The 13,843-nt window shown below is 37.0% G+C and overlaps 1 protein-coding gene across 3 annotated transcripts in view; it reads left to right on the forward strand.

The window, feature by feature from the left end:
* Window positions 1-13,843, forward strand: part of LOC112980897 (bifunctional heparan sulfate N-deacetylase/N-sulfotransferase 3) — a 189,632-nt gene that overhangs the window by 136,787 nt on the left and 39,002 nt on the right. For all 3 annotated transcript variants that reach the window (XM_064510628.1, XM_064510627.1, XM_064510629.1), the window contains exons 3-4: window positions 5,531-5,618; window positions 8,905-9,059. In XM_064510628.1, coding sequence (XP_064366698.1) covers window positions 5,531-5,618; window positions 8,905-9,059 — 243 coding nt within the window. The remainder of the gene's footprint in view (window positions 1-5,530; window positions 5,619-8,904; window positions 9,060-13,843) is intronic.

A 13,843-nucleotide genomic window follows, 5' to 3' on the forward strand; every position in this document is an offset into this window, starting at 1 on the left:
AACACTGTAGCATTGTGAGCTTATGTCTGTCTGGTTGCCAATTTGGTTAAAACACATGTGACCACAAGTAGGATGAACAGCATTTTGAACAGGTTTGCTTTTCAAGTATCTAAGTTCATTAGCTGCTTTTGAGTAGGAAAATAGTCATTAATATGTTGGTATGACTACAGAAACAAGTAATAGTTACTTCTGTGGTGAAGCAGAATTGAACAAAGCATTCTTGATTTATTTATCTCATCACTGCTATACCTGATATGTTTGGGTCTGAAAATTTTGTTGATGGTGAAGAGATTACTACTGTCTGTTTGCCAAATACAAGCTTACATGTATGATTTCTCTGCAACAGGCTATAAAGTGAAATAATGAAAAGAGATATTCGAGGAAGGGAGGCAGAGTAGTTTCCTGGCTGTGGAAGTAGAAAGCAAGTTTGGCGAAACAGGTTTTATTCTTGGCTTCACTGCTGATTTGCTTGAGCAAGAGCTTTTGACAGCCTATGTCATCTGTCTGTGCCTCCGTTTGTCCTGTCTGTGAGATGAGAAAAATGAAATAAAACAGTTTCCTTTGTAAACAGGGTTGAATGAAAGATGATAAAAGAACTAAATATAATGGCTGTGAAAAAGGATGGAGGCCATCCGTAGGAAGGCAGGAATTTAAATATTTTCGTGTGTGTGAATACTTTAATTCTCATGGTTCCTACTGTTCCATCTGTGGTCTTAGAGTCCATTTTCTCAGAAATTCTCTGTCAGATGACATCTCTCTGGCAGTTACAGCACCTTACATTTGCTGAGATGTTAAATCGGAAATGAAATTGAAATAACTTAAATGGGATTATGCTGATTAATCATCTGACAACCTGGTCTTTCTTACAACATACCTGATTTCTTATATTCCTGTCATATTATATACATGTCGGATGCAAGGATTGAAAGATCGCCCTTGTTTTATTGTCAGGACAATTTTCATCTATTTTTTGGATTATAATGGTGCCTTTTTCTGGGATTATTTTAGACTGTTAGTTATGACAGAAGGGAGTCTTTTGTCCTATATTGAATGCTCATTTGATTTCTGGCAAAAGGTATTTCCTGAACCTAATATATGAGCTAGGAAAAGTTGAAAAGATTCCATTGTAGCTACATACATGAAAATGATTACACAGCCAGCAATTTCTTTTCCTTACGGTACCACTGGACATACAACGTGTACTAAATAATTATTTATAAACATAGGAAGGTTTTACTGAGCAGTTTATAAAATATAATCTTTAGTGCTAGCATATTTATATACCGTCTCATACAAATACCCATACAGATTGTTCATAAAACAATCATAAAATATACAGAAAATACCACCAGCTTACCTTCAGCATATAAAATAGCATTTAGAAATGAAATTTCAAGCTCTTCCTCCCCCTGCCTCTTTCTCTCTTTCTGTCTCTGATAGAAACTCACAGTAATAGTCCGTGCCATCTGCTAGTATATATTTTTCATGAGTTTTAACATTTTGTTTTTAGAACCTGAAAGATGAGTAAAATGTCAAGTCACCCAGAACATAATCATAGGCATGACAACTCAAATGTTATCTCAGCTTGTCTGTACAAAAAAAGGTTCACAGTAGGTCTGTGTACTCCTTCTTTGCAGACAGAGTGGGTAGAGCAGGTAAGCAGATATACTGTCAGCTTTAGCTGGTACATTTCCAAACAGCAGCGCAAGATTTCAATAGAACAACTCCTGTTGGTTTTAATGAGAATAATGTGACCAAAAAAACAATAGGATCTCTTTCAACATTCTCTAGAAGATGAACTCCAGGTTTCCTTTGGAGTTTAATGTTATTGATGACAAAAAAGATCAGTTAGGAGTGATACAAGGAATGTCTTACCATGTCTATTTGCTTAAATAAAATGCAGATACCAGGCTGTCACTGGTGCAAGAGGGTGACAACTATGCCAGTAAAATTAATTCCAAGTGAAAATGTAAAATCTAAGTAGCGTTATCGTAGCAGCGTATGGGCTTTCTGGTACCCTTCTCCCTCCTGCCCTTTTAAATTTTAGAAATCTGACTCTCCTGTGAACCATATAACTGCAGTGTGCCGGAGAGATACAGGAAAGTATTCCTTCAAAGCTGTGTTTCTCTAGTGTTTCCAGTTTCTCTGTTTTCATTGTTTTTTCATCACTCAGAGCCTAGACTGGAGCTGACGCGCTGGGAAGTTGGTAGAAAGGTGCTGGGTAAGACCTTCAGCTCAAAGAGGAGTCACAGTTCTTTGCAGTTCAAAGATTGATGCCTCATGGCAGTAAACACAACATAAAGAATATAAATATAACCCAGCCAGAGGCTACATACAGTAATCCTCCAAAAAGTTTTTTATTTTGGCAGATAGCTGTAAGGAAGTATATTTGACATTAAAATGTAGGAATAATTAGAATCACATTATCAATCTGCACTGTTCATCTGGGACTTAAATTTTACTTTATCCTGTAGCCTGCACTGCAGAACTCTTGTCAGAGTGGATATAGTTTTTGCCCTTAAACTTCTTTAAAGTCATGCAGCACAGGAAAATCCAAGGATCTGGGTTTTTTGCTGTGTTTCTGAGGAACCTACTTCACTGGTATGCAAGCACCTCAGAATCATATTTTCTTGAGGGTTTTCTAAATGCATGGATTTTTCTTCCAGTGGGGCCTATTGGATTTAATTCAGAGGGAAAGAACTTTGTAGCCGTTCATGTCATCTTGCTGTCAAGCTGTACTCAGAATCTTTCATTCAAAGACATAAACCATTAGTATAATAAGTGTATTGACATATCATTTACCTCCTACGTTTTTAGCTGTGCATCTCACTAAAAAGACAAATTCTTTCATTGAATCAGTTCCCACCAGCTCAAGGATGATTTTAATAATAAGCCTTGCAGATTTGCTAACTTTCATCAGAGTAAGAAGTTTCCTCAGTGACCTTTACTTTCATAACCTCTGCCAAAGTTCTTGTTACACTGTTGCAAGATTTATTGTTATATATTCCACTTCAGAAGTTTCAAGCTTGTTTTCAATTATCTCCCTTCTGTGTTTCATTTTACCCATTCCTTTATAAAATACATTGTTTGCAGGACATTTTTAGGGTTTCTTTTCCCAGTGAGAGAGGATGATCTTTAGTTTACTAATACCATTCTTAAAAAAAACTCCTGTCACTTTTGTTGCCAGAGCTGCATTGATGGAGAAGACAACAGGACAGGCAAGTTACTGGGAGAGCAACATGATGCCCTTCCTGATCTACGTGAACCTTAGAAAAAAAGAGAAAATGACAGTTCTTTCACAGGTTTAGCTTTGCGATTAATACATGTTTAATGACTGTGCTTATGCATAATATTCTGCTCTGCTGAAGTGGTAAACAAGGGAAGTACTACTCGTAGCTCAAAGTTGAAACTGCTCATATTTTGTCATCCCTGTCAGCACAATTCAATTCTGCAGCCCCCAGGATGGGAACAAAATGAGTCTCTCTCCTATTGCTGCAGAACAGCTCCTTCAGGCACCCACTTCCGTGAGTCAGTCCGAGCCGTAAGTGTAAGGAGCTCTCTGAGGCCCCAGAACTGCGGCGGTGTCGCTCTTTGCCCCCACGTTGCTGCTGCGAGAAGAAGCTGCGGAGGTGAGGGGCTGCTCTAGCAGTGACGAACAGGACAGCGAAGAGGACGGAACGTGCATTCCCGCTTTAGGCAGTGCTGTGCTCCCTTGATGGGGCCAGGCCACCTCTTACTGGGAGCAGGGAGCTCCACTGGGCCTGATGCCCTGGGCCTCTCTTGAGTTTGGTACGCAGGGGAGTGTTACCGTTTGCCTGATTTTGTCATTGTAATGTTGTTGGTATGATAGTTTAAGGATATAGGCTTGACAGAATTTGCAGATAGAGGTTGTACTTTTATTAGAATTGATATAGGTAAACCCTGTAAGTGACTTGAAGAAGAGCTTGTGTGCACAGAAGCTGTCTAATAAAGTGGATATTACCTCCATCTATGAACTGGGGCCTATTTTAAGCAACTGTAACTTTGCTTTGGCTATATCTAAAGCTGGAATTGACTTCCATGCTAACATTTTGTTGGCTTTGGCATTCTGGTTAAAAAAGTAATTGTGGATAAACTACTAATATCATTAAAATGGCCAAAGAAATGTATAATTAAAATTACTGCATCATATTTTGCAAGGCACTAAGTTGTCATTGAATTTGAAGAGTAAGATGCCTACTTGACCTTTAAACCTTTGAAAATCTTTAGTATTTTTAATCTTTTTGTGATTTTAAATCTATTCCCCTTTCATAACGTGGTTAGAGTTACTCATTTCTGACAAGAGTACTGTTTTTAATCACTTCATTAGAATAATTGTTGGTAGAATGTATGCTGACTTTGAAAACTCTTTGATGACCTTTGATGTATAAATTTCCTTTCTTTCAAAGGTACGGCTACTTAGGAGGCTGTGTGAGTGCATGAGTGTGTATGCTTACTATAGCTAGCCATACAATTCTGATGTGCTGTGTACAGCGTTGCGAATCTCTGAAGTGTCTGTTGTGTTCATAAATAAGCAACTATCAACAACAACTATCAACAAGGGCTCAGTTGAAGGCAGGCCATTTGGAGGAATGTATGCTGAGTGTCATTTTAGAGGAAGCTTTTTGTTCTTTTTCATATGTTTTGTTCTTGCCTTGTAAAGGTTTTGCTCACACTGGAAAGCTTTCGTTGTTATACCTGAGAAGCTGAGAGAGAATAACAGCACCATATGAAAGTTTGGGAGATAACTCTTCAAAGTAATCTGTAAATCTTGGGAGTTACAGATCAAGAAGAGCATATTGAAATTGAAGAGTGAAGCTGTATCTGATGAATAATAATTTCCCCATTTCTTTCAACATGCTGTTTTTTTGTTTGTACTAATTTAGTCCAAGTACATTTATGCTGACAGCCAGTATGCTAACTGTCTGGGAAATGAGTCAGAATTTTGGGGTGGGATTAAGTTCTCTAATGCAGACTAGGCTTCTTTCTCTCCTTCTGGATGCTCTGGATGCTTTTTTTTTTTTTTTTTTTTTTTTTTTGCCAGCAATTTTTAAACATGAATAAAATGTTCTGTATGTGCTTGCACCTGATCTAGAGAAACATAATCCTAATAGATCCTATTCACCCTAGTGAATGGGACCGTGGTCTGGGACACAAGAGATCTGAATTTCATTCCTGGATGTATCTCTTGTTTACTGAGTTTAAATAGTGAAAGGTCTTCTCTCTGGTGTGTGCCTTTGTTTCCCTATTTATAAAATGATTCAGGGAGTAAAGCATTATCTAATAGCTGGTCATCTTTACAAGAAAGAAGATGCAGTTTGCATGTTGTCTTTAATCTTTAAATGGTAATGAAAATATCTATCACTTCCTTGTCATATCTAAGAGATGATATTATACAGAGAGAACACATGGAAATGTGTATACCTTTAAAAAATACTTATATTGTTAAATTAAATTTCTGTGCCAGATGTGGTTTTAAATAGATATGCGTATATGTCTTTTTTTTCTTCAGGCCCTCCTTGACACTCAGAATCTTTTGAGAGCTCAGATTACAAATTTTACTTTCAACCTGGGATTTTCAGGGAAATTTTATCACACAGGTAAGAATAAAAAAATAAAATAACTTTCATTTTGCTGGTGTCCTGTGTACTATAAAAGAAGTAAGAATGAAAAGGATTATATAGCTTTATGTTGTTAAATAAAATGATAGGGACTAAGGATCTGAGTAGAGAGAAGAGCTTCTTTTGTAATAATATAACTAAAAAATCAAATTTTATTTCCTTCTAGCTTGCTTTGGGACATACAATTGTGTGATTTAGGGAAACAAATTTTTTCCTAAACTTATTATACTTCATTAACCTTTTGGTTGAGCTGCAGTCTATCTGGAAATCATCATCTAGGCTGAGTGTACAAATGCATCTTTGCAGCTACATTTCACTTAAAAAGAATGATGGTGTCCACTCTTTGCGTAATAGTCCAGTAATTGGAGCAATGAAGAGGAAGTAGGAGAAGCAGGCTGGTAGTTTCTAAGCCCAAGAAGTCTTAAGTCCTTCAGAAAAGTGTCCTGTCAGACCATTAAGTTTCCTGAATAAGGGGGATGCTCCTCTTCCTCTTACAAGCAGGGACATACAGACACACCAGAGTCTCAGGGCCTGGAGGAGAACTTAAAAGAGGAAGTCCAAATCTGAGATGCCAGATTTAGCTTTCTGTAGAGTTTATACATGTTATATACCTGCCATCGGATAACAGTAACATCAGTCCTAAGAATGGGATAAAGACACCTCTTCTTGATTCTTTATATTTTAATTCAAAGAGCGGGACGTGAAATTTAAGCTGACTCAGATGACTGCTACAGACTCTGTCCCAGGAAATGGAGAGAGGGAAGCGTGTAGGATAGGTGGACTAAATCTTTCTCTATATCTGTTCCTCGAGTACATGGAAAATTTAGGCTGTAATTTTAGGTGGGCTGGAACATCTCAGGACGGTACACCTGAAATTCTGGTAGGGTGTAGTGGCTGCATTAGGTGTCTGTGTGGAACAGATTGAATTCTTCCTCCCCTTTTATTAAAATTCAGTTCCCTTCAATGTATTGTTCAGCAGTAAATTTCACCAATCAAACAAATTTCCTGCTGACTTCACGGAGAGCTCTGTTGATCTACTACAGATTTTATCCTTTTGGATAGTTTGGATAGTTGAGATGCTCTGGCAATATATTATCCATTAAAATAATTTTATGTTTAAACTACTCTAGAAATAAGGAGAAATTAAAGATAAGGCATTAAATAGGATTTGATATAGAAGAAAGGTGTTCTCTGCTGACAACAAAAAGACATGCATGCAAAACAGGACAACATCAGAGCCTGGGAGAGAGAGACAAAAGACTATTCAAAATAATGTCATAGTTGAAGGATATTAATATGAAAAGGGGAGTAAAGTGACATGTTAGTTGAGACTAGGAAACAAAACAGGATTGATGCAAAACCAAAGTACAAGGCTTGAATGTGCTTGACTGCTATGCATGTGACATAGGAGAGGGATGGGCATAACTGTTCTTGTGCTTAGTTGTGCATCTTGGTCCCTATTACTTGTCACACATGGAGGGTCAGGGAGGAGGCAGGGAAAGAAGTCTGTTGTTTAGAGCTGAGTAGCTGGAGAGGAAAGCAGGTGGGGCTGCTGTTACTTTCTTCCTTTCTTGATATGTTTTTTTCTTCCTGATCTGGCTATCTTGTAACCTTTAGCCACTTTCTTTGGTAGCATGTGACCATTACATAGGGCCATTTTAGGATTCAAACAGAGTCCTAAAACTTATTGAGCCTACAAATGTTGATATATCATTACATATCTCTGCCCACATTTTTCCTTCTCTGCTTTGGTTCCCTTTGAGGTAAAGAGAAAATTATAACAGCAAAGGAATATCAGATGAGGTTTATTGAAGGAAAGAGGATAAGACAAAAGGGATGTAGTATGGTCTCACTGATGCAGAAAAAGTAGGACCTGAATATTTGGCAAAAGATACCAGCAAAATATTAGATGATGCAAAATGCTGAGAGAGAAAGGATTTAAAAAGTTGTGTTGTTAATTAGAGGGGGTCGGAACAATTAGGTAAGCAGGAAATAGGCATGCCATGACATTTGTTAAGCTATACATTCTCGAAGTCTGGCTCCCACACTCTTTACAAGGCAGCCCATTAAGGTGTTATTTAAATTTGACCGCCTTTGACAGAACTAGCCTATCATTAAAAATGCACTGGGACTAGGATAAGTATCTAGGCTCTGGCAGGGATCTGATCTGTCAGCTAATTAGACCCTGGCACTTCCTTTCCCCAAGGTGCTCCTGGATGCTCAGGCTAAATCTCTCTTACTAAATTATACAGAGCTGAGGCACAGGCCTGAGCACTGAAACTGGATTGTCATTGCTATTGAATTATGCAAATGATCTCTGGAGTGCTCTTGGCCCAGGTGAGCCTGCTTTCTCCAAACAGGTCCTGAGTGCAGCGTGGGAGGGAGTATGGGCAAGGGGCTGTTCCCAATAAGTAGCTGAGATACAGCTCTCTTCTCTTGCTGGCTAGGAGAATTTATGAGCTTGGAAGTGGCCAGCTGGCTCGGGGTCAGACAACAAGCCCTATTGCTGTCTTATTTACTGGTGTAGTTGTAGCATGAGAGGTCTAGGAGAACAGCACAGCTATAATACTGCTCTCTGAGCAGTTCCTATTAATAAATCAGCATAGCAGTTAGAAATTGCTGCAGGGTCTGTTCTGTGGCACCACATCATTAGGAATGGGTTAAAAAAGTACCTGAAAAGACAGGCCTGAGGTCTGAGCAATAAGCCAGTGAGCTCCAGCCAGTCATTAAGTATCTTCAAAAATGCAGATTTTTGACAACTCCTGAAGAAGTCATACTCAAAATGGTAAGAATTAGCAGGGAGGAGAAAGTAATTGTATTATGCATGATATTTTGAAAAAGCTGGTGAATGAATACTTCCATAATCTGCAGGTAACATAAAAGGAGAGGAGGTTTGGTTAAAGAGTGAATTGAATTTGGGTAAGGAATAGCAAAAAAAGAGTTGTCAATATTTTCATTTATCCTATTTACTAAATTGTCTTGTATATAATTTCTCTTATTCTTCTCTTAGCTGCTAATGTTACTGATAAAGCACAAGAACGAGAGGAAAGTGTTGTTCCGTACATTCAAGAGGTCATGCAGATGAGGCTCGCAATCTTTTTACCTGGCTATAATTACTTAAGGGAAAGGAATATGTACTTGGAAGCCTTTAAAATCTTTCGTATTTTAATCAGTGAAGCTTTATTTTGCTGATTTCCTTCTTATGGTTTCAACATTTGTAACAATAAAATAGAAGTGCTTTACTACAAGAATTTTTTTTTTGTAGGCACTGAGGAGGAAGATGAAGGTGATGACCTGTTGTTGAGGTCAGTAGATGAGTTTTGGTGGTTTCCCCACATGTGGAGTCACATGCAGCCTCACCTTTTCCACAATGAGTCGTCACTGGTGGAGCAGATGATCCTCAACAAAAAATTTGCCTTAGTGAGTAATATTTTTGCATTTTATACTGAGTATAGGTATTCAGAGACCATAATTTCTATTTTGTAAGAAAATCAGAGCTTGCAGAGTTTAAGTCCAAATGAATGAAAAAAAAATCATGGTAAAGTGATTTTTTTCAATCATTTTACCTTGTGCTATGAAAATTGTTTCTTGCAGTTTGAATTTCCTTCTTATTTAAAGTTTGATTTTTTTTTTACTTATTTTATAAACATTTTTGAATGGAAAAAGTCATTCAGCGTGAAGAATGAATACATTTCAAAATAGTTAAAAATTCTTCTTTTTCAATATTTTTTCTAGATAAAATTTTGTTGAAATAACCCTTGGATTGCTTGGATTTGAGGAAAAATTCCTTTTTCTGAAAGGATAAATATTCCATTAAAACATGCAAATGAGTTTATGTAAACACTGCATGTTGGGATTAATGAAGTATTCCACTTTTTCAAGATGCTTCTCTGCAGTGGTACCTAACAACACCTCATATACTCTCTTTAAATTGGCTTTACAAAAAATGGTTCTGAAAAACATTGCCTTTAATAATTATATATTTAGAGAAAAACTCTGAAAAAAATGTATGAGTGAGACTGTAAGAAAAAATAAGAACAGATATTTAAGTCTGAGGATACTAGGGAAACAGGCTTACTCATTTTTTGTCAGTTAATTTCATACAATAAAACCACCCCGGAAATGTCATATGTAGTGCAATATGTTATTTGTTTGAAGAAAATAATTATGCTAATTTTAAATTATATTTGTTTTAAAATTTTTAAATTTAAATTTTTTAAATTGTCCAAGATCATTTAAAAAGATTAGGATTTTGTTATTTAAGATTACTTCTTAATCTTTTATTTTTAAAATTATATCTACCCTATATGAGAAAAGCAGGTAAATGATAGAAGAGGAAGTGAATAGCTGAAAACCATAATCCCTTAAAATATGCTGAAGTGGGACATTATTTGGGGTTCACAGTTAGAGAGTGTGTAAAATGCAGGGCAGTTAGCAGAATGGTAACCCCTGAATGATTGTTCCCAGCAGAAATACTCTCAGGAACGGTGGGTGGGTGATGGAGCGCGGGTGATGTGTGATGGGTGTTGCAGCTATAGCAGGGCCACCTCAAAGTGCCCCTTCCCCATGACTCTGTTGCTGCCTGTTCTCCCCACACATTGCCATCACTGCCGAAGAAGGTGACTCTCTTACAAGTTACTGGAATTGCACTGGGGATATGAGAGGAGACTAAGGTCCACTCTACATCTTTTAGAAACATAATATTCCCCAGAATTGTTGTTCAAGTGAAATATGTCTTCCAGAGATCTTGCACAGCTTGGATAAAGGAGATCTAGGTATGTGAGAGGTTTTACTAAGTAATCATTGCAGCAATACAAGTATATAGCTCTTCAGCCATTCACTCTAACACTTCACCAGGCTAATCGAGGGGAGTGTTAGCAGCTGGGTTCATCTCGAGGGAATACACAGGACAAAATAACCTGGAAAAACACTGTTTTGAGAATATGAGAAGCTACACTTTCTAGAAAAACAGTTCACACCAAATTTTCTTCATTTTATTCGGTTTTTATCAGTTTTTATCCTGCTTTAATAATCTGGCACTGTATTTTCTGTTAGGTAACTGTAATGATCGCTTTTATAATGACTTGTAATTTTGATTAATGCGAAAAGTTAAGAAATGGTCCTATGAAATAGACTTACGATAACTGGAGTCTTCTCTTTAGAGAAAAGATATTATAACCTAGGTTTTTTGGTAAGTTGTATTACACGCTTTCTCATTTATCAAGTGTTTAAAAAAAAAATAGTTTTGAAAGAGATATGGACCCTCATGATTCACTTTAGTGTCTTTGGGGAGTGAGAATGAAATTTGCTCTATAGCATACTTTCCTGTTGTGGTGTGTTACAGGTTGTCTTCAATCATCCTTGATGATTTTTGGCCACTCTTGGCCATGGTATTCAACTAGAATAACCATAGCTCCAGGCCACTGTGACAGTTCTTGTGCTCCAAAGATAGCTTGAGGGTGGATTGCTTTGAGATTTACAGAGTGAATTATTTTAGATTTGTAAAATCTAGTGTGTTGCAAAGTCTTCAGAAACTAAAGTGTATTACAAAGGAAAGATACTGAATTTTGTTACAGTTTTATATGGGTACTTCTGTTAAATTCGGGTGAGGGGCTCTCCAGTTCTAACACTTACACATATAAAAGCTTCCAGTCAGTGAAAAATACCCCATTTCATTGTAAGCATGGAGATAGTTTTTAATTGATTAAATAAAAACTGAGTATCACAACCCAAATCCTAGGCATGAGTATATTGCTCTCACAGCTTCAAGAGGGCAAAGGAGGCAGAGTGGAGGCTTAATAGACTACTACTTAATAGACTACTGTATTGTGCAATTAGCTTAATGGCACAAGCTTTTCAGTGGAGAAAGTTCTGCAGGGTAGTCCACCCCGCTAGAGTGGCAGAGACAGGGCCAGCAAATGTTGTACCCCTACAATCCTTGAATGATAGAAAAGCTACTACAGAGCTGTTAACAAGTGGTAAAATTTAGAAGCATCTCAGCGCAGATACGGCCTTACTCTGTCCATGTCCACAACCACCCAAGTGCATCGACCACCCCACTACACCTTACCTAATACACATTTAGAGAAGCAGGACAAAATAGTTAAAGCTTGCAAGCATCTTACTATGTTTAAAATGCGTTAGCACCAGAGCTATATAAACCACTCACAGGGATCTGGAAGACCAAAGTAGTGCGTGGTACAAAGCCCATGCTCTAGATTCTGCCATTATAAATCCTTCTCAACTCTTAAGCTATCAAACTGTGATGGAAATTTTATGATTTAAGTGTGTGTTTTGACTTTTTATCAATGGGCGTTTTGACAAATATCAGTACGTTGCTTCTGATGGTCATGTCTCGGGGAGTGTGAGAGGAAGGTATAGACCTATAACATTAAACAATTAAGTTTTGTATTTGAAAACAGTGCTTCGAATACGGTATAAGCTTTCTCCCTACCAAAGAATTTACCAAGTCCTTTGTAAACCATAAATGTCTCAAGCTATGTATAGTATCATACTGCTCATTATGTTTCATTTGCTTAAAGCATTTAGGTTAATAAGAAAGATAAGTATCCTGCTTTTTTGAAAGAGGCTGAATTTGCTGATGTATTATCAAACTGAATGTGTACAATGTCTGTGAAATGTTTGACTTCAGAATTACAGAGACTAAGAAATAATGGAGACACTAACGCATAGAAGATGATAGGCTAATAATTAGGAAGATTTTAATTACATCACATTTTCATTACTGCATTTGCTAAAACTTGGGGGGAAAAAAACAAAATTCAGACATTTCTCTGCAGTTGAGTGAAAAAGATTATATGGGATATTAGAGAATGCAATTTCATGCATGTTCTATAAAGATTATTCTTTTTGATGTTTATGCATGCTCAAGTGAAGTAGAAATGATTACGATAAAAGGAAGAGGAACTGAAATATCTGTAATGGAATTAAATAGTGTAAAGCTGTGTAGCTGATGGTGTATCCATTCTTTATCTCCACGTGCACTAAAACCAATAGGCCAGATTTTACTCATTCCAACTTTGGCACATTACACATACTGCATGCCAAGCTGTAAATGAGCAGATTACATATTCGGCGGATGTAGCATAATTAATGATGGAGTATATGGGTCTTATCAGAAAGCGATAAGGCATTCTGAAAATTCCAAAAGCTACACCAACCTCAGGATGATAAAATCTTATGCCTCATTATATGTTCCTGGTGTGCCATAAATTGTCAAGGAAAACAATAATTTCACCGGTAATGTAAACTTGTAAAAAAGATTACGATTCTTAAATGTGATTAAACCATGTCTGTCTGTTACATATCCCTTTACACCAGGTTCAGAGTAGCCCTGAAATGAAGAATGAGAGGGGGAAAAAAAAAAAAAAAAAAAAGCTTTCTTTCCTTGCAGGTTTCACATCTCTGAAGTCTTATTTCTTATGTTCTTCCAGTGTAGAAGCAAATGCTGCTTTTTGTAAGCTTTCTTTGTTTTGAGTTGTTAGTAAAGTTGTCATATTTTATTTATAAAAGTTATGTTTAATATTGAATCTTGACTATTTAAGCTTATCACAAATGGCATACATTAAGGATGCGTTTGTGTATCTTCATCTGTGCATATATGATATATACCCACATATAGCTACAAAAGCATGCAATTTTTGCCCTCTGTGCACCTAATGGTACTTGTGACCCAAGCAGGATTTACCACTGTAGTAAGGAAGATGTGGTGGCTAAGTTTAGGTTGAAGACCTTTTCTTTTAAAGAGCAGGATTTCTGGAATGAAAGCTACAGCAAGATTCAAGAGAATCACTCTGTTTTGGAGAGCAAACCACACACTAATATTACATTATTAAACCATTATAAGTATTGGGAAAAATTCCTCACAGCACCTGGGAAGGAGGGAGTTGGCAGTTACTGAGATTTTGATAGCAAAATTTCTGAACACCCAAGCACAGTGCTGTTCATTTTCTGCATTTGTTGTTTTTAAATTTATTGGCTCTGTTCTAGGTTCATAGAGGTTGGGATACAATGTGATTGGAAGCACAGTGGTGCAATAGATGTGATTTAAAACATGTCATGGCTTTTGCGTAAAGCACTTGGATACTTAAATTATTGTATCTGTTTGTACCTTGCCAAGGTGATAGTTTGTTAAGCATGTCACATTCATTATGTATATTGTATTTATTGCTGTAATATGGACT

This window comes from Dromaius novaehollandiae, chromosome 4, assembly GCF_036370855.1.
Source record: "Dromaius novaehollandiae isolate bDroNov1 chromosome 4, bDroNov1.hap1, whole genome shotgun sequence".
In the NCBI taxonomy this organism is placed as follows: Eukaryota; Metazoa; Chordata; class Aves; order Casuariiformes; family Dromaiidae; genus Dromaius; species Dromaius novaehollandiae.